General features: G+C 53.4%; 1 protein-coding gene across 1 annotated transcript in view; it reads left to right on the forward strand.

The window, feature by feature from the left end:
- The window catches only part of Tnrc18 (trinucleotide repeat containing 18), a 93704-nt gene that overhangs the window by 62164 nt on the left and 3608 nt on the right, over positions 1-27932 (forward strand). The window contains 11 exon segments of the mRNA XM_087903318.1: positions 2520-2774; positions 10307-10734; positions 13750-13899; positions 14470-14611; positions 16969-17086; positions 17573-17609; positions 17611-17649; positions 17742-17850; positions 22092-22208; positions 23183-23350; positions 23643-24991. Coding sequence (XP_087759444.1) covers positions 2520-2774; positions 10307-10734; positions 13750-13899; positions 14470-14611; positions 16969-17086; positions 17573-17609; positions 17611-17649; positions 17742-17850; positions 22092-22208; positions 23183-23350; positions 23643-24991 — 2912 coding nt within the window.

Below are 27932 nucleotides of genomic sequence, written 5' to 3' on the forward strand. Positions count from 1 at the left end.
GAGTAGGGCAGACGGCGTAGCGGGTTACTGAGTTTGAGTCCGAGCCTGGCTCGTTGCTCCGTAGGTAGGCAAAAAACGTTTTCCTTTCTCTTCTCTGTTTATCCCCCCTCCTCGGGGTCTGCCCCCATCGGGTCTGGCAGCAGCACATCGCTTTGGCCTTGATCAGGTTTTGGGAAGTCAAGAACCCAACCCTTTGCCCTGAGCCAGGGTAGTAAAAAAAATTTACATATATTGACATTAAAGTTTTTGCTTTTCCTCCTTCATTCCCTTGAGATTTTTTGTTGGGATTTCTCTCCCCCTCTGCCCGAGCAAGCTCTGTGGATCCAGGTATAGACAGCTCCAGAAGTTCTTGACACCCCTTCTCCCTTCAAGGTCTCTCTGCTTTCCTTGTCCTCATAGATGTTGGTCCAGACAGACTAGACACTGCCTGAGTGTTGACAGGCACCCCACTTGTGAGGCCCACAGGAGACCTCTGGATAACCCAGTTTCCCTCTTGGGGGAAAAAAAGCACCCATTCTGGGCTTCTGCCTTCCGGAATGTTCTGCAGCATCAGAATGCTGAGACCAACCTGCTCCTGGCTTTCTGGGATCTGACTGTGGCTCCCAGAAACCCCAGAGCAGGGACTCAAACTTGCCTCCCCGATGGTAATGCCCACTGCCTGAGATTCCTGGGAAGAATGTTCTGGACTTCCAGACTCCACAGCTGAGCAGCCAGGACAGAGGGGGAGTTTTTGGAAAAGGGGAAATTCCCAGTTCCCATCCCAGCCAGTCACCCTCCCCATTCCCTTGCCCACCCTACCCAAATTGGCCAACTCCAGGGAGGCCTGATGTGGGGGTTACCCAGGCGCTGCCGAAAAAGTCTGCCTACACTTAGCCTGCTTTGCCGCGTGGCCCACTGGGGCGGAGACAGAACCATGTGACGTCGCAATGTGATTGATCGCAAGTGCGCACTGCCTGCCTGCCCCTGCCTGCCCCGCTGGCATCCCCAGCCTGCTTCATCCATCACTCTGGGAACACCTCCCACCTCGCACCTTCTTAACCAACCTCTCTCGCTTGCTCTCCCTCCCTCCCTCCCTCTCTCTCTCTCTCTCTCTCTCTCTCTCTCTCTCCTTCCCTCTATCCAGCCCCTATGCAGACCCTCCTTTAGCGATTCCCACCTCCCCTCCCAAGCTGGCTGGCCTGGCAGAAACTAGGATTCTCTGCCCTCTGGCAGTCCCATCTGCAGCCGCTAGTTCATCTAACAAAGCCGTGGTGTGGGACCTTAGCAGGAAGAGCAGAGTCTGACGATTGTGTCCAACCGGATGTGTGTCTTACCATTGCCTCCCAGCCCTGCTTGGACCCCAGCACACAAGCCCTTGAGGCATTCACACCTGGTGCCACCTGCTCCTTGGTGCCATTTCCCTTGGAAGGTCATAAGCCAGTCTGTACCTTAGGGTGTCCTCACTTTGTGGCGGAGAATGTGGCTGCCCGTCTGGAGTAGCGCTGACGGTTGCACTGTTTTCCGTCAGCCCCACTGCCAGCCTAGCGGGGGATGCCAGCCCTTGAGCCAGCAGGGCCAGTTGCTGGGTGAAGTTGTCCTGTTACCCAGCAGAGACGTGGGTAAGACCTGGACTGGACATCTTTAGCCTGCACTGCTGCCTGAGGGCTTGGCCTTGCAGTGGATAGGGGGTGGGGGGGAGCTCATTTCTGAGTGGGTTGGTCTGTCTGCCCCCAAGCATTTGGAGCCTAGATCCATAGCTGACACTGTTTCTTTTTCTTTTTAAAACTGGGTTTCACTGTGTAGCCCAGGCTGGCCTTGAACTCACAGCTCTGCCTCAGCCTCAGTGTTTGGACCAAAGGCATGTTCCACCACACCAGGCCATGCCACATGGGATCCTGTGTGAACCCTCTTAACCAGGCCGGTGGATCACCTCAGGCTCAGAGGGGCTCCCTAGCGTGGGGGTGCTAGATTGTAGCTTTGTTTAGGGACTAAGCTACGAGGGTCCCCTAGACTCCAGGAAGGAGAGATAAAATTCTGCTTTCTGCCAACAGCCCTCCCCACCTTCCCCAACCTCTTCCTGTCCGAAAGTGCTATAGGCCCCTTGTCTAGATTTCCCGAGCTGAGCCCAGCCCTCTCTCCGCTTCTCCCTTCCTCTACCTCTCTGCTCTTTCCTCTTTCCTTCCTCAGCCTCCGTGTCTATGTCGGGGCGTGTGTGCGCGTGTGTGGACCGTGACGAGCGCTGTCTCCTGTTTTTGTCCGTCTGTGTGTCTGTCCCCTGCCCACAGCACAGGTGCATGTTGGTGCTGCCCTCCCAGAAGCCCATCCCGACACCCAGAGCCGCCCCTCTCCCTTCCCCAGGCTGCCCAGGCTACCCCTGTGTGGCCTTGGGCCATGGGTGGGACTGTGGGCTGGTTCTGGACCCTCCCCCAGCGACCCTTGGTGAGGACAGAGACTGGAGCCAGGGTGGGCGGTGGGAGGAGGTGGGGGCAGCTCACACCCAGGTCAGGACCTTGATTTGTTCCTTGTTTTCTGCACGCCAGATGACAGCTCAGAAGAGGAGGAGGAGGAGCTGGAGGAGGAGGAGGAAGAAGAGGAAGAGGAAGCCCTTGGTAGCTATAGGCTGGGTGCCGGGGAACATGCCCTGTCGCCGGGCCTGGAGGAGAGTGGACTGGGCCTGCTGGCTCGCTTTGCGGCCAGTGCCCTCCCCAGCCCTATTGTGGGGCCACCCCTGTCTGTGGTGCAGCTGGAAGCCGAGCAGAAGGCCCGCAAGAAGGAGGAACGGCAGAGCTTAATGGGTGAGTGTCGCTGGACCCATCACAAAGATAGAGAGACTGAGGCTCAGTGCGGGCGGGGCAGAGGGTTGGGTGGAGCTTGTGTCACTTGACTCAGCCCTTACCTGAACAGAATGGGGCTGCTGACCCTCTTAGACTTTTACCTTCTAGCAGGGGTTACCGTGGTCAAAAGAACAGCTTTCTTCACCCCCGCCATGCTGTCCTTAAAGATGCTGGTATCTTGAGGGTCTCCAGGTGCTCAGCGAAGGCCGTGACCCAGGAGAGGCCACTCTAGGCTAGCAATCTCTAGGGAGCAAAAGAGTGAAAGAGGGGTACAGGTCACTGAAGAAGTTCTGTGAGTCCAGCAAGCAGAGGGGGTGGCCTTGATGGCCTCCTGAAGCTAGGAGCTGGAGGAGTCAGGGTTGGCAGGCTGCTTTAGTGGGTTGAGGGCATGACATGAATTGGGCCCGGAAGCTCAATCTGACCCCAACCTCACTTCCATTTTATCCCTGAGTCCAGGCCCTGTGTCCCTGATGTGTCCCCAGCATTGTTAAACCAGATAGGATGGTGCACGCCCATAATCCCAGCACGTGGGAGGCAGGAGAATGATCGGGAGTTCAACATAGCAAGTTAGAGGCCAGCCTAGAGTATATGAGTCCCTGTCTCGAGTGGGGCCGTGGAGTAGGCGTGAGTCTGAGTCCCTGTCTCAAGTGGGGGCCGTGGAGTAGGCATGAGTCCTAGTTCCTGTCTCAAGTGGGGCCGTGGAGTAGGCGTGAGTCCGAGTCCCTGTCTTGAGTGAGGACCGTGGAGTAGGCGTGAGTCCGAGTCCCTGTCTTGAGTGAGGACCGTGGAGTAGGCGTGAGTCCTAGTTCCTGTCTCAAGTGGGGGCCGTGGAGTAGGCGTGAGTCCTAGTTCCTGTCTCGAGTGGGGCCGTGGAGTAGGCGTGAGTCCGAGTCCCTGTCTTGAGTGAGGGCCGTGGAGTAGGCGTGAGTCCTAGTTCCTGTCTCAAGTGGGGGCCGTGGAGTAGGCGTGAGTCCTAGTTCCTGTCTCAAGTGGGGCTGTGGAATAGGCGTGAGTCCGAGTCCCTGTCTTGAGTGGGGCCGTGGAGTAGGCGTGAGTCCGAGTCCCTGTCTCGAGTGGGGACCATGGAGTAGACGGGAGGCCTTTCTAGAAGAGACTGAGAAGCTCCCTGGGGGTTTTCCCAAGTCATCCCCAATTGTCCTGCCCTCAGCCCCTTTCTTCGCCCCTAAGACTCCCCACCTATTGCTCTGCCTTTCTGAGACTTTCACCTTTGCTGTACCTGTCTTGTTCTCTGAGTGTTAGGAATTTCGGCGTATACTTCAAATCATTATCATTTGTTTCAATAGACGGTCATTTATTTATTCTTCAACAGTTGTACACGAATCAAAACAGTGTATCTTGGTCATATCTACCACCACTCCACTAATTGAAACATTTTTTTTAAGTTATATTTTTATCTACTTTGCTCGTATGTGTCTGGGTGCACGCGTGGCACAGCAGACAATGCTGAGGTCAGGTTCTGGGAATTGAACTCAGGTCGTCAAGCTTGGTGGCAGGCACCTTTTTCTGTTGAGTCTTCTTGCTTGGCCTCTGGTTGTTTGTTCAGGCTTTTTCAACCCTTCCTCAATTTTCCTGGTATGTGGCTTGCTCAGATCTTGCCTCTGGGTAGGAATCCTTCTGGAAATTGTACCAAAAGTATCCTTCCTGAACCTGAATCTACTGTTTCTTCAGCTTCAGGCCTCCAGGCGTTTTAGTAGATAATCTATGGAGGTCACCTGGTGTGTGGCGTGAGGTCCTCTGAACCAGACGGCGGAGGTCACCTCTCCTCCCATTCCATTTGTGGTGTCCTACATCCCGAGTTCTCCCGCAGCAGCTTCGAGCCTCAGAAGGAAACGTTCGTGCTAGGGCAGCTACACGCAGACCATTCTCTAGCCAGCCAGCCATGCAGGGTGCTGAGCCGCCAGCGAAGATAGCGCAAGATCCTTTAGTCTCCTAGAGTCGCCTGTTGGGTCACATCGTCACCAGAAAAATAGTAACAAAGGTTTCCCTCAGGGCAGCTGACTCCTGAATGACTTTCGGAGACACGAGTTTCTCAGTACCTACTCAGTTATACATCCAGGCTGTTACTAGACCACTAGACCGCTTCTTATCACAGGCGCTGACGTGAATGGAGAGTGAGACTCCTCTGCAAGAGCTGCGAGCCCTCTTCACTGCTGGACCCTCTCTCCAGCCGCTGTTACGTGCATTCGGGTCTGTTGCCCATGCGTATGCTTGTTCACCCTTAGGGAAGAAGAAAGCATCAGCTTCCATGGAGATAGATGGAGTTACAGATGGTCGTGAGCCACCACGTGGGAGCTGAGAACCAAACCCAGGTCCTCTAGAAGAGCCGCCGGCGCTCTTAAGCACCGAGCCATCTCTCCAGCCACTGCCCCCTCCCCATACTTTTAATGCCGTAGGGTCTGTAGTAATTTATCTTCTTGTAGTGCTGATACACCCCTTGATCGGCCTGCATAGAACTTACCTGTTGCGTGAATCCCCTCTTCTTTCGTTTTTTTTTGTTACGTTTGTTTTGTGTCTATGTGTGTGTGGACCTGCCGTGGTGCTCGTGTGAAGCTCAGAAGACAGCTTTCAGGAACTGGTTCTCTCCACAGTGTGGATTCAGGTCATCAGGCCTGAGGTCAGGTTTCCTTACTTGCTGAGCCATCGCGCTAGCCCAGGTTCATTGATTTCTGTTCTTTGCTTCCTGCTTTTTTCTTTGGGCACGTCAGTCGTCTGCAGCTAGTTCCTGGTTTGCAGGGTAGACGCTTGGGTGGTCGATTTGAGACCTTGCTCTTTTCCAGTAGAAACATTGTTCACAGCTATAAAACCTTCCTAAAAACACAGATTCTGTTGTCTCTCACATGGGCTGTTGCTTTGGGGGTTCTCAGTAGTCAGGGATCATTCTAAATTTCTCTTGGGATTTCTACTCTGATCCGGTGATGACTCAGAAAGTCATCTCCAGACATTTGAGGGTCCTGCTTGAATTCCATTCTAGTTGGAAGAGCACGTTCTATTATTTCAACGAAAAGAAAATTAATCTGAAGGGAGTAAACACATAGTACGTACTGATAGTCTATTACCTGTTAGTCACGCCCGTGGGATTCTGTGCAGTTCAGATGTACTCTTTCCGTCATTCTGCTAGAGATTGGGGCTAACATCTGCAACTATAATGTGCAGAATTCGCTTTTGCTTCTTTTAATTCTGTCAAGTTTTGCTGTGCACATTTATAGTACTGTTACTGAGTGCATACATCTTTCTGATTATTCTGTTGCTTTCTTGATCATCATTGTTACCAAGTATTCCTTTCTCCCTCCGGGAATATGCCTTGTTCTAAAATACACTTTTATCTGATATTACATAGTCATTCTGGTGTTCTTTTTTTTTTAAGGTTTATTTATGTGTATGAGTGTTCTAGCTGCATGTCTGCCTGCATGCCAGAATAGGGCACCAGATCTCGTTATAGGTGGTTGTGAGCCACCATGTGGCTGCTGGGAATTGAACTCAGGACCTCTGGAAGAGCAGCCAGTGAGCCAACTCTTAGCTGCTGAGCCATCTCTCCAGCCCCCTGGTGTTCTTTCTTTAATTTTTAAAAATGTATCGTTGTGTAGGTGATGTATACATGTGGGCATGTGTGTCCCAGTGCATGTGATGGAATGGGAGAACCGAAGTTGTCTTCTGATCTCTGTCCTGTGCTGTGCATACACCCACTGTCCTCCCTCTCTCCTCCCTCTCTCCCTCCCTCCAAACAAACAGACCAATCCTTTTGTTCTTTCTAAGCAGCTACTTCTTCCCATCCTGTGGATTTGACTGTTTCTGACATTGCACAGCGATGAGACCCTATAATACATAGCCTTGTGTGCTTGGACCTTTCATTCACCACAGTGTTTTTGAAATTCGTCTGTGTGGTGACAGTTGCTAGGATTTCATCGATTTATAAGCCACGTGGTTCATCTCTGTACCACATCCACTCGTTAGTTGATGCATATTTGAGTGGTTTCCATTTTTAGGCTTTTATAGCTGTTGCTGCTTTAAATGTCTGCATCATGCAGGTGGTTTTTTTTTTCTGCTTTGTTTTTTGTTTTGTTTTTGTAGGCGTGAAGAGATGTTTTAATTCTTCTATACTTGAATTGCTCAGTGATTTGGGGACTTTGTTTAGCCTTTTGAGGAACTAATAAACCTTTCTCTTTTTGTTTTTAAAGATTATTTTTTTAACTATGTGTGTGTGTGGGGGGATGTGCACTCGAGTTCAGGTGCACACAGGGGGCAGGAGCTGACGGCTATGAGCCTCCCATATGGGTGCTGGGAACTGAACTTGCAAGAGTGCTACATGCCTGCAACCTCTGAGTCAGCTTTCCAGCTGTTTGTTTCTTTTTAGTTATTGTTGTGTGTGCGTGCGTGCATGTGTGTGTGTGTGTGCATACCACTGCATGCATGTGGAGGTCAGAGGACAACTTGATAGGTTCAGTTTTCTCCTACCTTTGCCCGTGTCCTGAGGATCAAGCTATGTTGGCTAAGCTTGTGCCACAAGGGCCTTAACCAGCCAGGCTGTCTTACTGAGCTCACTGAACTATCTTACTGATAAAAGACAATTTAAGAGGAAAAGAGAGTTTATTTTGACTCGCAATTATAGTTTACAGTCTTCAAAGCAGGACAGTCAGGGTGGCAGGGACATCACAGAGCTGAGCCCATTTTCAGCCACAGTTAAGAGCAGGGAGAAAAAATAAATGCCTGAGCTTTGTTGCTCAGCCTGGGGGATGACGCCACCCACAGTGAGCTGGATCTTCTTACCTCAGTTAATGTAATAAAGACGATCAGGCCCCTCTAGCTCTGGGTCTCTCAGTAAACCCTTATACCAGTTAACAGTTTCTTTGATGGTCTCATTTCTTTAGTGAAATTTCCATGCATTGAAAACTGATTTGGGGGCTGGGGATTTGCTCGGTTGGTAGACTGTTTAATATGCACAGGTCTCTGTCACTCACACGTAAACTAGGTGTGATGGTGCACATTGATCTAGAGGTGGTGGGTCAGAAGTTCAAGGTCATCCTGACACATTGGGCTTGATGCTGAAGCAGGCTACTTGAGACAGAGGTGGGAGGGAAGGGATATGAATTGGGTTTTTTTTGCTCTTACTCTGTAGCCCAGGCTGGCCTGAAATTCACGCTCTTCCTAACCCAGCTCCTGGATGCTCAGGTCGCAGGCTTATGGTGCCTAGCTGCCGTGGCGGCATCGGAGAGTTCCTTGGTCAGCCCGTGTTAGTTTCATCTTAGTTAGGGTCAGGTTCTTTGTGTCTTGTGGGTTTGTGTGTGAGCATTATGGAGGAGGAGTTGGTCAGAGCGAGAGCTTCTTTATTTTTCCTAAGTGAATATTTCTCTTCTTTCAGTAAATGGACATTTGACAGGACTTATTCGGTCTCTCTAGTCTTTGTTCAAGTTGTGTGTGTGTGTGTGTGTGTGTGTGTGTGTGTGTGTGTGTGTGCGCGCGCTTGTGCGCGCATGCATGTGGAATGTTGAGGCTGGAGGGTAACCTCCCGTTTCATTCCCCAGTTACCACCTTTGCTGAGGCAGCACCTCTCACTGCCTGGCACTCACTCCCTAAGGAGGCTAGACTGGAGCCCCTGTCTCTGCACCCCCAGCTCTTGGGTCACAAGTCACTACCACACCTGGCTTTCTTACATAGACGCTGGGAATTGGTCTCAAGTCCTTGGGCTTGCAAGACCGAACCCTCTCCCTGGCCTCCAAAGCAATTTCTGCTGACCGAGCTGCTCTGAGTCTGCTCTGTGGGTAGCTGGCTGTAGGGCTCATTCTTAGGTTTGGCTAGGCGCAGTTTGGAACGGCCTCTCCTCTGCTATTTCTTTAGGTCTCTTTCCTGATCTCTGAGGTCAGCATTCATTTCGTTGGCATGCAGTTCTTCCATCATCCTTCCACCCCGCCCTGAATTCCTGAGTAGGGGGTGCAAGGCCAAGATCTGACCCCTGCAGCTGCATGCTTTTCTCCCAGGAGCACTTTCTCCAGTGTTCTGGTTTTCCCACAAGGGGCCCTGCACTGAAGATGACCTTGAACTCCTGGATCCTCCTGCCTTTGCCTCCCAAGTGCTGAGATTATGGACCTGTGTCTGTGCTGGGGACAGAACCCAGGGCTTTGGGCTTTCTAGACTAGCAACTCTTCTGTTGTTTTCGAAGACAGGGTTTCTCTGTGTAGCCCTGGCTGTCCTGGAACTCCCTGTGTAGACCAGGCTGGCTTCAATCTCAGAGACCCCCCTGCCTCTACCTCCCAAGTACTGGGATTAAAGGCGTGCCCCACCATTGCCTAGGTATAGGCTAGAAACTCTTGACTACTGTGCCACACTCCAGAGCCCCCAAAGCTCAAAATGCCTGAGCTCTGTGGCCTGAATCCACCCCTGCCTCCACCTCCCGCTGCTTCCCTGTGCATTTCATCAGGGAGAAGCTTATTAACAAGCTAATTAACAAGCTCTTTAAGCTTTGAAGGGACTTCTCAAGGGCCACCTCCCACCGCATCCCTGCCACTGTGGCTGCCTCTGAGAGCGCTGTGCCTCCCATGGGGGTCCCTGTGAGCAGACTGCCTGGGAGTCAGTAGGGCTGGGCTTGGGCCCTCAGCTCCTCTGCTGGAGGTTGCTGGTCTTCTAGGGGACTGTCAACCCGGCAGGAGATCTGGTTTCTGGGATGATAGATATACCTTTTATTTTAGCCTTTGTTTCAAAGGGATTTGCTACCAACTGAGCCCCTGAATGCTGCTCCCGGGGGCTAGCTCTGTATTTGAGGTTTGGGGACAGGAGAGACCCCAAGAGAACTCAGCTATTTTTAGGCCAGAACAGGCTGAGATAGGCCACAATACGGATGGCAAAACTAGAAGAATGGAGTCAGAGGGACTGTGAACAGAGAGGGAGCACCCTGGGGGATCAGGTAGGTCGTAGCATAACTGTGTTTCCCAGTTTAAGGTGGTTATGCCCTGGACTGAGGGAACAGTGTCTCAGAAAGCCAGGGCATAAGGAAGAAGGTCTCCATTGTGTAGGAAAATGTTGAGCCACCTGAGGATGGGGGACGGGACCGCTCAGGAGCCTCCCAGCAGAGAGTGGGCCTGACTGATTAAGGACCCCGAGAGCAGGACGGGGCTCTGTCAGGGGGAGGAAGATGAGCCTCGAGCTTGGGGCTTTTCCCTCCTTGTGCAGCCCTTGCATCAACCTGCCTGGTATTGGGCTTTTCTGAGAGACAGTGTAGAGGCACATGTGGGCCTAGGGCCTACATGTCTTAGCAGTGCTCTTGGGTTGGGTGGGGAGCAGTCATGGGATAGGGGAGGGGGCTCGGGTGAGCCCTTGTCTTTCTCTGAGCCTCAGTTTACCTCCTCCTGATAATAGGAGAGGGTGCCACTGGTTGGGATGGACCTGTGGATTTTTTACTGGTGGCCTTGCAGGCCTAAATGAACTGGAAGGCCTATGGAGACCCTACCTACCAGCTCCCACCTCCTCCTTTCCCCATCCAGGTACAGAGTTGGAGTACACAGACTCAGAGGGTGAAGTTAAGGTTCCCAAGCAGCCACCTGCTGGGCTGCTGAGGCCCAAGAAGGGAGTTGGGGAGCCAGGCCAGTCTATGACTGCCCCTGTACCTGGCGCCCGGGCCTCCAGCTCCACCAGCCCAGACAAAACCAAGCTGGCCTCAGAAAAGGGACGTAAAGCCCGGAAAATACGTGGCCCCAAGGAACCTGGCTTCGAGGCAGGGCCAGAGGCCAGTGACGATGACCTGTGGACTCGACGCCGGAGCGAGCGCATCTTCTTGCACGATGCCTCAGCCGCCGTCCAGGCGCCCAGCAACACGGCACCGGCACCCAAGCCCAGCCGCTGTGGCAAGGGTGGTGCCCCAAGCCCACGCAAGGACACCGGCCGAGCCAAGGACAGGAAGGACCCCAGGAAGGTAAGGGCTCAGCACAGGTCCCCTGGTCTCCATCCTGTGGCTTATGATGTCAGCAGTCTGCCCTCGGGAGGTCCCACTACGTTTGATGGTCAGGAAGAGCCTTGTTTCCCCCTCCTCTTCACCCATCATCTAAGAACAATATGCTAAAGATGAAAATTAATACTGGGGACCCGAGTTAACTATAACAAAATAGCTAACACAATCAGTTTATAAAGAAGAGGTTTCTAGGTTTGGTGACTCTTGTATGTAACCCCAGCACTTGGATTATTTGGGGTGTGTGTGTGTGTGTGTGTGTGTGTGTGTGTGTCATGCCACATGTGTGGAGGACAAAGAACAACTTTGTGCAGTCGGTTCTCTCCTTTTCACGCATTTGCAGAGTCTGACGATCAAAACCCTGGCCACCAGGCTTGCAGGAAGAGCCTGTTTGCCTACTGAGCCATATTATCAGCTCTTGTTCAGATTTTTAGACAGGGTCTCTTGTAGCCCAGGCTGCCCTGAACTTCTGGTCCTTCTGCCACTACCGCATTCATGTAGTCTTGAGGTCTGAAGCAAAGTTTCGGTGTGCTGGTCCCCTAAGCCGCGGCGTTTAACTCCAAGCCTTCAACAGAGATTTATAATGTCAGCGTGTGGGTGCCGCCTTCTGTGACCGTTTGCTGGACACCTAGGTTATTTCCAGTTCTTTATTTGAATGTCCCCGTTTGAACGGCATTGGTCAGTTCCCACTGCACCTGCAGGGCCGAGTACCTAGACCTCTATAATGAGATACCCAGGAGGAGGTCCTCCATTGCAGAGCCCTGGGAAGGCTCACACACATCCACAGGTGGCTGGGCAGCCGCTAAGCCCTGTGCCCTTTCAGGAATATGGCTGCTAGAACTCGTTGGTAAGGTTTTATTGTTCTTCTCGTTGGGTTTTGATAGCATTTCAATGAGTAATTAAATAAACGTGGTTCCTCCGTGCCATTGGACAGCTCTCAGTAAAACAGAGCCTCTATAAGATGCCAGTGGTGCTCAGAGGGGACGTGTCGTGCAGGACTTTAGTGAATCAGTGTTGAACAAAGCTAAATATAGAGTGTTCGCCTATACCTCAGGTGGTATGTGTGTTATGCCACAGTTTTTAAGAAGGTTAAAGGTTGGAGGCTCAGCTGTGAGCTGCTTACTTAGGATTCCGCAGTAAGACACAGTGGGTGTGGCTCTTTGGTAGAGCCCCTGCCTAGAATCCCCCAGTGAGGGGCTGCAGTGTGGCTCAGTGGTAGAGCACCTGCCTAGAATCCCCCAGTGAGGGGCTGGGGTGTGGCTCAGTGGTAGAGCCCCTGCCTAGAATCCCCCAGTGAGGGGCTGCGGTGTGGCTCAGTGGTAGAGCACCTGCCTAGAATTCCCAGTGAGGGGCTGGGCGTGTGGCTCAGTGGTAGAGCCCCTGCCTAGAATCCCCCAGTGAGGGACTAGAAACATGGCTTAGTAGTAAAGCCCCCTCCTAACATGCTTAAGGCTCTGAGTTTATGAAACATCCCCAGTAAAGAACACAAAAAGTTCGTATGTGAATGTTTCTGCTTGGTTACCTGGGTGTGTGTGGTTTCTGGGAAGTTCTGTGAGGCCATACCGGCTGCCAGTAAGGCTTGTTGCAGAAGCTCTCACATTTTAGCACTTTTTTTTTGTTTGTCTGTTGGTACAATAAATTATACGGTAATGATAAATTAATTGTGAGGACTGGTAGGATGGCTCAGTGGGTAAAGGCAATTGCTACCAAGCCTGAACATTGATAACCTGAGTTCAACCCCTGGAACCTCCATTGTGGAAAGAGAGAAGTGATTCTGGCAGGTTGTCCTCTGCCCACCATGTGCACACTTGGCACAGACACACCCCCACTCGCATACACTCACATGCACGCACACACATACAATAAGTATATAAAACTTAATAAAGGAATAGTAGTTGGTGATGAGAATCGAGAACACTTGTATGGAGAGAGGCGTGTCAGCTCTGTCTCAGGTGTGACATGATGAGGGTCCCATGGTTGTGGGAGGTGCTCCGCCGGCAGGGACCCTGCAGGCATCAGGGCTGGCAGGAAAGAGGTCCGCACCAGGTGAAGGATGAACTCCAGTCCGCACTGCTTGGGCAGCTCTGGGTTAGAACTCCTGGAGTCTGGCGTCTCTGTTTATCTCTTCCACGTTTAAGCACGTCATTTCCATGTGACAGTTGTTACTACAAAGCTTCTGGAATGGCGACCTAACTCCCCTTGCAAAGTAGCAAAGCCCCTGTGACCTTTGCAATGCGAATGAGTCCGATTGACAGATAAAACAGAGCTGGGGGTGAGGGCCTAGAGGAAAGATTTGCAGTCAGCATAGAATGGCTTCTCCTGATGGAGGATGCAGAGTCCCTGGGACCTCTTTCATAGGATGGTTCTCTTCACTGAGAGACAGAGCTCAGGACTGGTGCCTAGGCTATTGGGGGGCTCAGGAAGACTGACTCCATAGCAGAGCGAAAGATTACCAGGATGTCAGACAGCATCCACCCCAGCCTCTCGGGTGAAAAGGAGTCAGTCATTTTCTTTCTCTGAAGAAGAAAGACCCGGACCTCCTAATGCATTTTGGGAGCTGTGGCTCCCCCCCCTCCTCACCTGAGCAGCCTGGCCACCACCCACCCCCCCTCACCTGAGCAGCCTGGCCTCCACCCCCACCTCCTCACCTGAGCAGCCTGGCCTCCCCCCCCTCACCTGAGCAGCCTGGCCTCCACCCCCACCTCCTCACCTGAGCAGCCTGGCCTCCACCCCCCCCCACCTGAACAGCCTGGCCTTGCCCCCCCCACCTGAGCAGCCTGGCCTCTACCCCCCCACCTGAACAGCCTGGCCTTGCCCCCCCAACCTGAGCAGCCTGGCCTCCACCCCCCCACACCTGAGCAGCCTGGCCTCCACCCCGCCCCCCCACCCCCCACCAGCAGCCTGACCTCCACCCCCCTCCCCACCTGAGCAGCCTGACCTCAGTGCCCTCTGACAAACTCTCTCTTTTGTTTTCTCTTCTAGAAGAAGAAAGGGAAAGAGGCTGGGTCAGCAGTCACGCTGCCACCAGCCCGGGTGCCCACCCTGCCCGACTCCAGGGCACCTCACACAGGGCCCCTGGCAACTGCCAAACGGAGCAAGGCCAAGGCCAAAGGGAAGGAGGTGAAGAAGGAGGTAAATTGAGGCTGGATCGGGGCTCAGTTCCAGGCGTGGGCACGCAGTGTCCTTACCCGTTGTTGTTATTCATTATGTGTGTCTCCCCCAACCCCGTGCTGGGGGGTGGATGTGACAAGTCAGAATGTCCTCTGTGTGCCGGCCCAGTTCTCAACCAAGCCGGCACACAACCAAGGAAATAAGTTCCTATCTTATTGGGAACCCAGGAACACCCAAACTACTAGCCTGAGACCTGTCCCTCAGCAGCGCTCCCCTCAGGGGTCCTAAGGCTTTTGTTGACAGAGGGCCATAGCGTGCCTGCCTGTGCCATCACCACAGCCCAGCTTCCCCTCAGTTTCACTGTACGTGACCAGAGCTCAGTTTCTCTTAAGGTGTCCACTGTGATAGCCTGAGAGGGTACTGAGCACTGAGTACCAGGTACTGTGCCGAGTACACAAGGCTTGGGCCACACTGCTCGGATTCATTGCCTCAGCAAACTGACCCTGGCCCTGGTTTTCCGAGGAACACTCCCAGAGCGACAGCGTGACCTGTGCCTTGTGCAAACCTATCAGTGTGCGTGTTCTCCCCCAGAACCGAGGAAAAGGGGGTGCGGTGAGCAAACTAATGGAGTCCATGGCGGCAGAGGAGGACTTCGAACCAAACCAGGACTCAAGCTTCTCTGAGGATGAGCACCTGCCCCGAGGTGGGGCCACAGAGCGACCTTTGACCCCAGGTGAGTGTCCTGAGAGGCTGCGGTGGTGGCGGTGGGGTTACCTGGCAGTGTGGGGGTGGGGGGGCTCAGCTCCAGCCAAGCCAGCCTGTGGTGTGGACAGTGAGGGGTGGGGTAGGCAGAGGAGACTCACGCAGTGTCTCAGTGATACAGGTCCCCACCACTAAGGGGTTCAAGGTGTGTCTTACTGTAAACTCGGTTGTGTGGGAGACAGGGGGACAAGCCAGAAGCTGCTGGCAGCGAGCCTCAGCTGCCTTTGGGACAGCATGGCGGTGGGGTGGGGGACGAGGGCAACAGAGGCAAGTTAGAGCATGCTGGGGTTTAGGTGGGAGAAGGGGCGGAATGTGGGGGTGGGGTCGTTTGAGCAGATGCATAAGGATGGATACTGATGCTGGGGCTCTGTGAGGTGGGTCCCAGGAGTATGAGCGACCACACACTTGGGCGTGATGGCTACGGTTTGGAGGTGTTTCAAGGGTGCCCTGAGGAGGGCACTTGGTCTGAGCTAGGGGGAGTGACGATAGATGTGAACTGTGGGGAGCGGGTTGGGAGAACTAGGCTATCCCTGTTGTGGTGACGGATCCAGCCAGCCACATCTTCACATCCGTGTCTAAGCGACAGCACTGACCCCAGCAGGCGTGTGTGAGAGTCCAAGCTACAGCACTGTGCTGCTGGACAAGGACCAGAGTGGTGCAGCCAGGGCCCAAGTGGGTGACTGAGAACCAGGAGGTCTCCCCTGTCTCTGTGTAGAGCTAGCGGTCTCTTTTCTGCTGCCCAAGGCTGGCATTCTCAAGCCCAGCTTAAAGGGTGTGTGATGTTCTCTCTGTCTGTGAGCATGGGTCTTGTAGAAGCCCATGGGACGGGGATGTGGGACTTTCTTTCATTGTGAGACTCCAGAGCTGCCTGATTTTTATTTATTTATTTATTTGAACTCCACACAGGCTGAGTCACATCCTCAGCCCACTGGCTGTAACATGAGGGCCGGCTTGTTGGGGTATCTTCCCACCCGGTACCCCACAGCTGGCAAGTCCCAGAGAAAATAAACCACACAGAGATCTCTATAAGTTATAAAACTGATTGGCCCATTAGGTCAGGCTACTTATTAGCTCTTATAACTTTTGTTACCCCATTATCCTTATCTACGTTAGCCACACGACTCAGTACCTTTCTCAGCTGGGCAGGTTACATGCTGCCTCTTCGGTGGTCTGGGCAGGAATGGCGGAGGGAGCTTCCTGCTTCCCAGAATATTCCTGTTCTCATTGCCCCGCCTCTACTTCCTGTCTGGTTGACCCACCTATATACTTCCTGCCTGGCTAATCAGTGTTTTATTAAAATACATGATTGATGGAATACAGACAATTCTCCCGCACCACACAAGCTGAGCCACATCCTCAGCCCACTGGCTTTTTGGGGACCCTTATTCTTGGATTCTAGGCAGGTTGTCTGTGGTGGAGCCACACCCCAGCCCCTCACTGGGGATTCTAGGCAGGTGCTCTACCACTGAGCCACACCCCAGCCCCTCACTGGGGATTCTAGGCAGGTGCTCTAACACTGAGCCACACCCCAGCCCCACACTGGGGGATTCTAGGCAGGTGCTCTACCACTGAGCCACACCCCAAAACCCTCACTGGGGATTCTAGGCAGGGGCTCTACCACTGAGTCACACCCCAGCCCCTCACTGGGGGATTCTAGGCAGGTGCTCTACCACTGAGCTCTGCCCTCAGCCTTCTTTCTAACTTTTCAAGGTGGAATTCCACTAAGTTGCCCACGCTAGCCTGCGCTTACTGTGTAGCTCAGGCTGGCCTTGCACCTTCAGTCTTCCTGTCCCTTGTACCATTGGGATGCCCCCAGTTGGGGTCTTTCTCATGTTTGCCACTGACAGGGGCCAGGTGCATAAGGGTCTACTGAGAAGAGAAGGGGGGCTAAGACTCGGAGTGGGCTGTCTCTGTGGGACCTCAGGTGGAGAAAAAGAACACCGTTGTAGGATCCTGGCAGAGGGGGCTGGGCATAGTGTAGAAGGAAGGAACCCTCAACATCTGCTAGGGTACTTCCCAGCCTGGAGCCTCAAGAGTATTGATCTATGGGATGAAAGGGTTTGTTTTGCCTGGCTTGGCTTTTACCTGAGGCCTTCCCAGTTGTCTGTAAAGCCTGGGAAGAGGGGCTGCCCATCCCCCACCCCGTGTGCACATGGGCCCCAGTATGTACAGCGGACCGCCGTGTCCACGCGTGCCCTACAGCTTTGCCTGGACACCCCACGGCCTTCCTTTCCTAGAAGGGGCCTGTGGAGTCATCCCGGAAGGCCTGGGATAGTCTCCCCTAGACATCCCTGATGCTCCCTGGCTTCACCACCCATCCCTCTGCAGCCCCCCGCTCCTGCATCATTGACAAGGACGAGCTGAAGGACGGCCTGCGCGTGCTGATCCCCATGGACGACAAGCTGCTGTACGCGGGCCACGTACAGACGGTGCACTCGCCGGACATGTGAGTGTCTTCTGTGGGGTTCTCTGGCTCCGCTCCCACGCCCACGCCTGGTTCTGCCTCGGGGCCACCTGGGCAGGTTGCTTCTCCCCTCTGTGAGCCGGGAGAGCAGCAGTGTAGGGGGCTCTGGGGAGTCACTGAGGCCAGTAGTTGGGAATTTCATCAGAGTAGACCCCCAACTTCTGCTGGGTGGAGCTAGGCCTTTTGGGACCCAGCAGGAAATAGGTTAGTGAGATGTGTAGCTCCTTTGGAACGGGAGGTCTGACTGGGCATGATGTCCAACCCCTGAATTATATCAACGAGAAAGCTGGGAACGGGAAGGGTGAGAACACTGTCCATGTTTTCATATAAGTTAATAAATACCCCAAGCCGATTCCCGCGGACCAAGTGGCCGAGCTGGTAGTTGCTCTGTCTGGGGTAGCGCAGCCTCTGGAAGGAAGTGGGTTCTCTGACCACTGCCTCATTGTACGTTTGGCCCTGGCCTTGCAGATACCGCGTGGTGGTGGAAGGCGAGCGTGGGAACCGTCCCCCACATCTACTGCTTGGAGCAACTGCTGCAGGAGGCGGTGAGTGGGAGGGGGAGCGGTGATCCCCATGCCCGGAGGGAGGGACCTTCGCTCCTGGTCACCCTCTGACCCTCAGCCCTGTACTCCACCAGATTATAGACGTGAGGCCGGCCTCTACACGCTTCTTGCCCCAGGGGACCAGGATTGCCGCCTACTGGAGCCAGCAATACCGCTGCCTCTATCCAGGCACAGTGGTCCGAGGTGAGGCACCCAGCTCCTAATAAGTCATTATCAGTTCATCTGGTCGATGCAGCCAGCTTCCGGCTGACTTCATTGGAGAGGCAGTTGCTGGTTTGCATAACTGAACTCTTTCTGGTTATGGCTTGATCTGGGTCCTATTCTGATGAAGTGGGCAGGACTCAGGCTCTTGGAATCTGGCTACCCACCAGCTTCTTGGGAAGGTGTTTCACCTTCACGAATCCTGTCTCACCCTCATGGTTTTCCTGGTCAATCGGTGACTGGCTTGGCTCATAACATTTGTTGAGGCTGCTGCAGGGAGTCCACAGAGGTGGGCCCATTGTAATCCTGTTCTTGCTGCTAAGGAGTGAAGTCGGCTTTCCTTCTCCATGGACAGTGTATCACCATGGATTTTCCATTGCTGGAAAGCCTAGAGAAAATATCAGGGCGGAAGGACCTCTGTTGACTTGCTGTCTAGGTGGGCTAGATTGGCTCTGTTGATTCTGGGTCTGTGTCAGAGTAGAGCGGCACAGTCATGTGACCAAGGCTGCTCACAGGCTACACGGGAAGCAGAGAGTGAGGAGACCAGTCGCCAGGCACAACCTTTAGAAAGGCTGTCCCCGGTGACCTGCTCCTCCGCTGAGGCCCCACTGCCGAAGGTTTCCACCCTGTGTTAGCACCAGTCGCTGGGTGTGAAGTAGTCAACACGTGGGAAAGCTGGGGTGTTGTTCACCCCACAGAGTGGATGGTGGGCAGATGGAAATACATAGGGTGGGGGCTGGGATGAGGACTCGGGGGCTCAGAATGCTTGCTTCAACATCATGAAAATTAGAGTTCAGATCCCAGCCCCTGTGTAACAAGCTGCATTTCCTATACACACTTGGAATGCCAGCTCTGCGGGGTGTGGAGACAGGAGGATCACCGAGCTCACAGAAAATGTGGAACCCTGGTTTCAGGGAGAGATCCTGTCTTGAAGGAATAGGTGGAGAGTGATAGAGAGGATACCTAGTGCCCTCTGCTGACCTCTGCACACATGTGCGCACGCATGCATGCATGCACACACACACTCTGTCGTTCACACAGTCACATATATACAAACAAATGAATAACTACATATTCTAAAGCCAAAAGAATAAAAGGGTAAGGGGCTGGAGAAATGGCCCAGTGGTTGAAGATGCTTGTTTCTCTTGGAAAAGACCCAAGTGGGGTTTCTAGCAGCTCATATAGCAGCAGCTCACAAATGTCTATAACTAGAGTTTGGGGGAACCTGACACCCGCTTCTGGCCTCCGTGGGCTACTGCATACACATGGTACACAAACACATGCAGGCACACACACATACACGTAAATAAAAATGAGTAAGTCTTAATAAAGAAAGAAGTGGGTACATGAGAAGATAAAGGTGTGTCAGACAGACAAGGGATCAGATGCTTGCATAGCTCTAGCTGTAGTCATCCCAAAACCAGGATACCTGGGGATATTGGTGTTGGTTGGACCAGAAGGCCAAGCACAGCACACCGCTTGGCTGCTTCACATTTTACACATCAGAAGACAGTATGCCATTAAACAGCAGGTGTTCGGGACAGTCTTGGGCACTACAGGTGCCCATCTGTAAGTCACTCATCAAACACCAGAAATCATGTTACTATGGTAAACATTTTATCAGGAGTGGCATTCTGAGACGTTCTGTCTTCAGTATACCATGAAGGGCCGGGTTCTGCCAGGGCCCTTTGGAGTGTTAGGCCCAAATCTGGCCAGCATCCTAAGGCTCCCCTTGGCCTCGTCTGCGTGACAGTCTGTCTCATTCATGGTTCATCTTTTCATTTTAACAGATTTTTCAGTAGGAGCTTGTTTGTTTGGGGATGTGGCTTCATATAGCCCAGGCTAGACTCAAACCTTCTATGTAGACAATAAAGACTTTGGCTTTCTGATTCCTCCTGCGTCCAGCTCCCAAGTCCTGGGTGCATTTGCCATCTCACCAAGGAGACGCAGGGCCAGGGATGGAGCAGAACTTGGTGTGTTCGTGGCAGGCACTGTGCCAGCCGAGCCCCAGCCTCTCGTAGTTCTTGGAGAAAGAGTTCGTAAATGATAGTTTATCTGGTCCTATGTGTTACCATCTCTGTAGTCTACCCTCAGTTTAGAGACAGTTGAGCTGCGTATAAATTCCACACTGGAAATAATTTCCTCTTAATACTTTCCCCTTCACTTTACCCTTTTCTCTGTCTCTGTCTCAGTCTCTCTCCCTCCATCTTCCCCTTCTTTTCTTTCTTTTTTGGTTTTTCAACACAGCATTTCTCTGTGTAGCTCTGGCTGCCCTGGAACTGGAACTTGATCTGTAGACCAGGCTGGCCTCGAACTCAGAGACCCACTTGCCTCTGCCTCCTGAGTTTCTCAGATTAAAGATGTGTGCCACCACACCTGGCTATATGTGCTTTTTATATTGAGCTTCCAGTATTATTTGAAAGTTCAGCATGTTATAATTCTTAAATCTGGATAAAGCAGTTTCTTTGCGTGTGTGAGGAAGTAGAATTCTGATACCCAGCACCCACATAAATGCCAGGATAGCGGTCTCCCTGTAATCCCCAACATGTGGGAGGCAGACCTGGGATCCCCAGAACCAGCCACTTAGCCAGATGAGCTGAATCGGTGAGATCTGAGTTCATTGAGAGAACTCGCCTCAGTATGTGAAGTGGAGAGAGATAGAGGATGCCCGTTGCCAACTGCTGGCCTTCACACACAAACACACGTGTGAACTTGCACCTACCCAAACGCGCACTTCATACACACGCAGTAAAATAGTAATTCCTATATCATTATAGGAGTCTCGTTTTGCTGTTCTCTCTCTTTAGAACTGTTTAGTCTTCTCATTGTCTCTAGGTTTGCGATCTTGTGAGGATGCCCACGTGTGCGTGAGTGCAGGCTTATACATGCCAAGACATCCACGTGGAGGTCAGGGCACAACTTGCAGGAGTCTGTTCTCTCCTACCGTGTGACTCCCGGGGAATGCAACTCCTGTCTTCAGGCTTGGCAGCAAGCATGTTTACCTGCCCAGCCTTCTTGCCAGGCTTGGCTTAGAACTTTTGATCCTCCTGCCTCAGGCGCTGGAGTGCTGGGATTATGGGCATGCACCACTACTGCTGGCTTGATTTTTTTTTCCGCTCCCTTGAGGGTTAATTTGCAAGCAAACCTTTGCTCCATCAGCACACATGTTTTTGAAGACTCTCAGAGAGGGTGATTTGTTCATTTGTTTGAGATTCCCTTGGCTCCTTCTCGCCTTCTGTGTCCCCTCCTGGTCTGGGTTAGTTTTTTGTTTTGTTTTGGTTTGGTTTTTCTTCTTCTTCTTCTTCTCCTCATTAGAGATGGCCCTGGCATCTTTGTTGATCCTTCATGAGGAGAGATTGAAGAGCCAGTCTGGAGCTCTGCATGCTGGTGGGTGGGCGGAATCTTCTGCTCAGGGATTCCCCAATACTGGCCTGTGTAGGTCCTTCCCCCTCAGCTGGCCAGTGTCACAAGGCCCGTGTCTTTGGGGATGTGGGCTTGGCGTTTGCATATTGCGAAGGGGCTGGTGTCCCCGCGTTCAGTGTGTGGATGTCCCCAGTACCCTTCAGTCTAGAGCTGTGAGGATCTCTGATTTGAGCTGCTTAGGCAGGCTCCTTCATTAGGTGTTGAGGACTCCTCTGTTCTTGGCCTTGCTGGCCTCTACTCCTTCCAGAACAGCCAAGCCAAAGCCGAGCTATCCAGGCACTGCCACCACAGATACCTGGGAGGCTGAGGCAGGAGGATCACAAGGTCAAGGCCTCTTCCTCAGGCTACAGAGTGAATTCAGAGACCAGCCTGGGCAACTTAAATGAGGTCCTGTCTCAACAAATAAAAGTAAAAAACAGGCTTTGTGGTTGAGTGATGACTTGCATGAGACCACAGTCAACTGTGACCGCCCCTATGGAATCTTCTGGAATGTAGATACATGCTCCACTTCCTGTCTTTGATATTCAGAGCTGATGTACTGGTAACGCTTTTACAAAATGGTTTTGGGGAGAGGCTTAGGTGTGAGCAAACCCAGGTATGTGTGCAGTCAGCTATCTCTTCACCCTAAAGTCTGAGACACGCAGCTGGAAATGAGAGAGCTGGCCTTCTGTCCTTGACCTATGTGGCTCTTAATGCCCACACCTGCACAACGGTGTATATATATCCCATGGTCCTCTAAGGCGGTGCCTCTGGACTGGCCTGCAGCTACAGGAGCCTCCCTGACTGGCCTTTCCCTTCAGGGCTGCTGGACTTGGAAGATGATGGAGACCTGATCACTGTGGAGTTTGATGACGGAGACACAGGCAGGATTCCCCTCTCACACATCCGCCTCTTGCCGCCTGACTACAAAATCCAGTGTGAGTGATGAACTTACTCAGGGGGACGAGGGGGTATCCCTGAAGGCCCGGCCCTTGCCTGTCTACCCAGTAGCATATTCTGCCTGCTTACTGTTGCCCAGGTTCCCTCCACATATCTCTGGGCTCAGTTTGGCATTTGGTTCTCTCTTCTTTATTTGCATTGCTGGGGATGAAATGCAGGATCTTGTATAAGCTAGCCAGGTGCTCTACCACTGAGCCACACCCCAGCCCCTCATTGAGGGATTCTAGGCAGGGGCTCTACCACTGAGCCACATCCCAGCCCCTCACTAGGGGATTCTAGGCAGGGGCTCTACCACTGAGCCACATCCCAGCCCCTCACTGGGGGATTCTAGGAAGGGGCTCTACCACTGAGCTACATCCCAGCCCCTCACTGGGGGATTCTAGGCAGGGGCTCTACCACTGAGCCACACCCCAGCCCCTCATTGAGGGATTCTAAGCAGGGGCTTTATCACTGAGCCACACCCCAGCCCCTCATTGAGGGATTCTAGGCAGGGGCTTTATCACTGAGCCACATCCCAGCCCCTCACTGGGGGATTCTAGGCAGGGGCTCTACCACTGAGCTACATCCCAGCCCCTCACTGGGGATTCTAGGCAGGGGCTCTACCACTGAGCCACACACCAGACCCTCACTGGGGATTCTAGGCAGGGGCTCTACCACTGAGCCACACCCCAGCCCCTCACTGGGGGATTCTAGGCAGGGGCTCTACCACTGAGCCACACCCCAGCCCCTCACTGGGGGATTCTAGCCGATCTGAAGTTCTGGATGCTGGTGGGTGGGCAGGAGTCCTCTGCTTTGCAATTTCCCCTGAGCTCTACCACTAAGCCACACCTCCAGCACTAGAGGATTCTAGGCCCTACTGCTGAACTCCCTCACGTGTGTTGGCTGCAGGGTATCCCAGTGCATGTCAAGAAACCTGATTAGTACCTGAGCCACCATCTGCTCTGTCCTGTAGGTGCTGAGCCATCCCCGGCACTCCTAGTGCCCAGTGCAAAACGGCGTAGCAGGAAGACCAGCAAAGACACTGGGGAAGGCAAGGAAGGGGCCACCACAGGGCCTCAGGAGGCCACAGCGGGGAAGGCCAGAGGACGAGGACGGAAACCTGGCGCCAAAGCCAAGAGTGGTAAGTTGTCCCTGGCCTGAGAAGTACGGGGATGAGACCACTGTGGGAATAAGATTCTGGGGCTTGGGGCTTCCCATGAATGATCAGTCTCTTGTCTTGTGAGAATTCCATGCTGCTGGGCAGTTTTACCTGGTTCATACACTGATTAGAAACGTTGGCGAGCGTTTGAAGGACCTGGTCCCTGCCCAGGGTTCCTGAGGGCTTCTGACTAGGATCCCAGCTCACCCAGCAGGAAGTCCCGCCTCTCTCCCACCATTCCCCACTCTTGACCTCTAGTTGTCCTCTCTATCAGACAGAGCTGCTGTGCTGGAGGAGGGGGCAGCCACGGATGAGGTCCCCAGTGCTCCCTTGGCCCTGGAGCCCATCAACACCCCAAGTTCCAAGAAGAGTCCCCCAGAACCAGTGGACAAGCGGGCCAGAGCCCCCAAAGCTCGCTCAGTCTCTGCACAACCCAGCCCCATGCCACCCACCTTCTCCAGCTGCTCAGCTCCTGAGCCCTTTGGGGAGCTACCAGCCCCTGCTGCAACCCCGCTCATCAGTATGCCTGTTACCATGCCTGCCACTCGCCCCAAACCCAAGAAGGCTCGGGCTGCCGAGGGGTCAGGCGCCAAAGGTCCCCGGAGGCCAGGGGAAGAGGATGAACTGCTCGTCAAACTGGACCATGAGGGGGTCATGTCCCCTAAAAGCAAGAAGGCCAAAGAGGCCCTGCTCCTGCGGGAAGATCCAGGGCCCGGGGGTTGGCCGGAGTCCACGGGGTTGCTCAGTCTGGGTAGCTACCCGCCAGCTGTTGGCAACGGTGAACCCAAGGCCGCCTGGCCCAAGGCTCTGGAGGGAGACCTCACTCAGGAGCCCGGGCCAGGGCTTCCATTAGAGGATCCTGGCAACTCCAATAGCTCAGACAAGACCCAGGCTGAACAAGATGGGGCTGAGGAGTCAGAGACCAGCAGCAGCAGCAGCAGCAGCAGCAGCAGCAGCAGCAGCAGTAGCAGCAGCAGCAGCAGCAGCAGCAGTGGTTCCGAAACAGAAGGCGAAGAAGACACCGAGAAGAGCAGGGAGGACGGCCGGGGTGCAGCGGGTCGGACCTGCAGTGCTGCCAGCTCCAGGGCATCCTCTCCTGCCTCCTCGTCCTCTTCCTCCTCCTCTTCCTCTTCCTCCTCTTCCTCCTCCTCTTCCTCCTCCTCCTCCTCTTCCTCCTCCTCTTCCTCCTCTTCCTCCTCTTCTTCCTCTTCCTCTTCCTCCTCCTCCTCCTCTTCCACCACAGACGAGGATTCTTCCTGCAGCTCAGATGATGAAGCGGCCCCCGCACCCGCAGCAGGTCCCTCCGCGCAGCCAGCGCTCCCCACCAAGGTGTCCAAGCCACCCAGCAAGGCACGCTCCTCGGCTCACTCCCCGGGCAAGAAGGCAGCCCCCACCGCCCAGCCACCGCCCCAGCCCCCACCGCAGCCCCAGCAGACTCTGCAACCCAAGACCCAGGTTGGGGCTGGGGCCAAGAGCCGACCCAAGAAGAGAGAAGGTGTACACCTGCCCACCACGAAGGAGCTGGCCAAGCGGCAGCGGCTGCCATCCGTAGAGAACCGGCCTAAAATCGCTGCCTTCCTACCCGCCAGGCAGCTTTGGAAGTGGTTTGGCAAGCCCACCCAGGTAATTTCCTAGAAGGGAGCTGTGGATGGGGGCAGCCTTGAGTTACGTAAGAACACCCTGGGCTCCAAAATTCATTTTAGCCCAGAGTCCGTGTCCTGTATAGTGTGGCCCTGCCCAACCTGTTCCACAACCTTCCCTTTGGGGCTCCAGTGTGGACACTGCAGGGACCCACACAGGCCCTCCTGTTGTGCTCCAGCCGGAAAGGACCCTCCCAAGCCCTTCAGCAGCTAGCCTGCTGTCATTGCTCCTGCCTCAGTATCAACAGCTTATAAACCTCACGTTCAGAGAAGTGCAGGCTGGGTCTTAGCAACTGTGCCTGGCTTTAACCCTGTGTAGCCCCTGAACTATCCTGTGTGTGGTGGGCCAGGGGTCATGGGTCCCCCCCTCTACTCTCACAGTCAGGGCTGCCCTTCCAGAAGCAGGTTCCAAGCACTCCCCATCTTCACCGTGAATCATCCACCCATCTATGTGTACAAAAAGTATACATACATGTGTACACGTGTGCCCACGCCTACTCGTGCAGAGGCACCAAGTGCTCACATGGGTATACATTCAGGCACGTAATGGTGCATTTACGGGTGCTGCTACACGAATAGAAGAGTGCCAAACCCTACGCCACCCCCACCAACCACACTGCACCTGGTGCCTGGCGTGGCACCATATCTGCTGTTGTGGAAAGTGGTCCCCGGCTAGAGGAAGTAAGCCAGTAGGGGGTGGATCCGGAGTCTCTGTGGTTGCTGATTGTTTCCTGTCTTCCTGGTCAGCTGTGACGTGAACAGCTTACCTCTGCCACATCCTCTCTCTACCCTGTGTTCTGCTCCAGCACACAGGGTCAAACAGCCGTGGACTAAATCCTCTGAGAACATGAGCCAGAAGTAAATCTTCTCTCTTATTTAAAGTCTTCTTTTCTTTCATTTTTTTTTAATCTGTCAGGTATTTGGTCAGCAGTGAGAAAAGTAACTATCATAAATAGACCTTAGAGACGGGCGGTGGTGGCACACACCTTTAATCCCAGCACTCAGGAGGCAGGGGCAGGCGGATCTTTGTGAGTTCGAGGCCAGCCTGATCTACAGAGCGAGTTCCAGGACTACACAGAGAAACCCTGTCTTGAAAAAAAAAGTAGACAGATCGACAGACAGATAAATAGATCATGGACACATGAACACTGTGCATAGGAACATACAGGAATAAAGTCATGCATGTCCACGTGTACATACATGCAGTATATGTGGGGCAAGTTTCACATGTACATCCATGCCTCAGTGGAGGTGTTGTTAGTAGCTGTACTAGATGCTTCCGTGTGGTATGGTTAACAGTCCTCCTGATCAGCAGCCCACCCCGTACATGTGGGTGAAAGGTCCCGAGTACCTGTGTGTCGCCCAGCTTTCCTTCCCAGTAACAACAGAGTACCCTCTGTCTAGCCAAGGACGAACTTGCATTTCTGCCTCTGTCTCCTGGGTGCTGGGATTGCAGGCATGTCCTACCGTGCCCGGGTTATGACATGCTAAGGATGGAACCCAGGGCTTCATGCATGCAGGGTGAACACACTATCGACTGGGCACCGAGACCAGTGTTAGGCACCGTTCACTCTGGTCCCTGGTGAAGTGCTGGGTGCCCTAGTGAAGAGGCGAAGAGGCATATGTGGGCATAAACTTCTCACACCATGTGCAGGAAGCAAGGAGGAGGGAGAGTCCTAGGCCTTGAATTCTCTTGAGGGCATACCTTAATGACCTAGTGACCTAGTAACCTTGATGACCTAAGTGACCTTGCTAGCCCCGCCTTATTGTGCCCTCACCACTTCCTAGTAACCCCATCCTGGACAGCCAAGACAATCTAGAGCCTTTAGGGTCTCTTAGTAGCCAGGCTCATGTGTTGGTTTCCCTACCCACAGACGCACCCTGGATTTGCTCTTAGCGTCCATGTGCCTAGGTCAGGGCGCCCAGGGCTGTGTGAATAGCTCTGAGGAGATGCTCCTATCAGTTGGGAGTTATACTCCCATCAGTTGGGATGCCCCTATCAGGTAGGGTAACCTGCCTACCCCACTTGTGTCCCCCTAGCAGGTTTAGGAGTTGGGAGTTAACAGTGACCTCCCTCAGGGTTTGAGGAGCCCCTGGCTTGTGTGGTGTCAGTTCCTAGGTTCAGTGAGGCTGGAGAGGCAGGGGTACAATAATGTCAGAATCGGGTCTGTTTGGGAAGGGGCACTTTCTTTGTCCCTTCCCCTCTCCCATCCCTCCTGAGTTTTCAGTGGCAGATTGATGAATTCCAGGTTCAGTGAGATAATGTCTCAAAAAATAAGGTGGAGCCACGGATGGCGGCGCACGCCTTTAATCCCAGCACTCGGGAGGCAGAGGCAGGCGGATCTCCGTGGGTTCGAGGCCAGCCAGGGCTACATAGTGAGACCCTGTCTCAAAAAAAGAAAAGAAAGAAAAAAGGAGGAAAAAAAGGTGCAGGGGCAGGAGAAACGTCCCAGACGTCACTAGAGCACTTGGTGTTCGGTCAGGAGGCCCAGAGTTGAAATCCCAGCACCTCCGTTGGCGGCTCCCAAACACCTGTAACTTCAGTTCCAAAGAATCTGAAACCTTCCTCTCACCTCTGTGGACATCTGCGCACACACGTGCACATACACTCAGACACACATAAAGCCAGCTTTTATTTAAAAAAAAAATAGACAAGATGGAGCACAATAAAGACACCTGTGGCTGTCGCACATGCACCTGCACGCATACACCTGCATGTACATACATGACATGCACATGCACACACCCATCACTCCCTCTAAAGACAGGAGGAGTAGGGGTGTAGTGGACAGCTTTTGTTGCTATAAGAACACTTGAGATCATCCAGCTGTAAAGAAGAAAGTTTGTGTGGCTCATTGTGTCCACCTGCCATCCGCTGGCTCCTGCTCCGTTGCGTGGGTCTGCACTAAATCAGGGGCACGTGG

Source organism: Myodes glareolus, chromosome 2, assembly GCF_982192425.1.
Source record: "Myodes glareolus chromosome 2, mMyoGla1.1, whole genome shotgun sequence".
Lineage (NCBI taxonomy): Eukaryota > Metazoa > Chordata > Mammalia > Rodentia > Cricetidae > Myodes > Myodes glareolus.